General features: G+C 55.8%; 1 protein-coding gene across 1 annotated transcript in view; it reads left to right on the top strand.

Annotated features, from left to right (window-relative positions):
* LOC119592595 (serine/threonine-protein kinase 17A-like) overlaps positions 1 to 142 on the top strand; it is a gene marked incomplete at its 3' end in the record, with an annotated part of 209876 nt that extends 209734 nt beyond the window's left edge. The window contains 1 exon segment of the mRNA XM_037941480.1: positions 60 to 142. Within this exon segment, the coding sequence (XP_037797408.1) occupies positions 60 to 142 (83 nt within the window).
* Between the last annotated feature and the right edge of the window lie 706 nt (positions 143 to 848).

The raw sequence follows: 848 nt of genomic DNA on the forward strand, positions 1-848 counted from the left end.
GCAGTTATAATTATTCGCCATTGCCGTACGTAATATTTCCATTACTCGTGTCATTGCAGCCTGAGGATGAGCGCCAAGGAGTGCCTGGACCACCCGTGGATGAAGGCCGACCTCAGCAAGGCCAAGATCCCGCTGCAGCCGCACGAAGCTCTCCACCCACGTCCCTTAACGCGTCGACGCCGTCGGTCCAGCTCGCTCGCCTCCCAGCACGAGCTCCACGCCCACCAATCAGACTCTCATATCTGCCCTCTCTGACATCGTCACCTCCGACGCCCGCGATCTCTTCAACAGATCTCATGGTTCTCACAGCAACACGCCGGTCATCCAGACACCCGCCAACGCCACACCCACCGTTCTCACCCCTAACAATACCACGCCCACCGTTCTTACGCCCATGAGTTCCTCTCCCCGGGATATAGGCTTGCCGCCCATTCATCCTCTCAGTGGCCAGAGGTCCTCGGCTGTCAATTCTACCTATTCCTCCACGAATTCCCTGTACCGCGGGGGATCGAGGCAGTCCTTGGACCGCGCGAGGAGTCTCTCGAAATCTCGCGAAGTTCTTTTCGAGAGGATGCAGATGTCAAACCAGAAAAAGACGCTTTCTAAGTCTCGGGAACGCCTCCACGATGGCCGTCTGAGCCTGTCGCGATCGAGGGAAGATATCTGGTCCTACAAGTCATTCTCACACTCCGAGGAATCCTTGTCGATGTTCAGCTGGTTGAACCAGGATGACTCTATTTACAAAAGCTGCAACAACGTGTTTCTTCCGATGCTGCCCATGCTGGAGGAAAACGGTATGTCAGGACGACTCTACAAAAGCCTGGCGTCCATCGACAAGATCGACGAGG

The sequence above is a fragment of the Penaeus monodon genome, chromosome 30 (assembly GCF_015228065.2).
Source record: "Penaeus monodon isolate SGIC_2016 chromosome 30, NSTDA_Pmon_1, whole genome shotgun sequence".
Lineage (NCBI taxonomy): Eukaryota > Metazoa > Arthropoda > Malacostraca > Decapoda > Penaeidae > Penaeus > Penaeus monodon.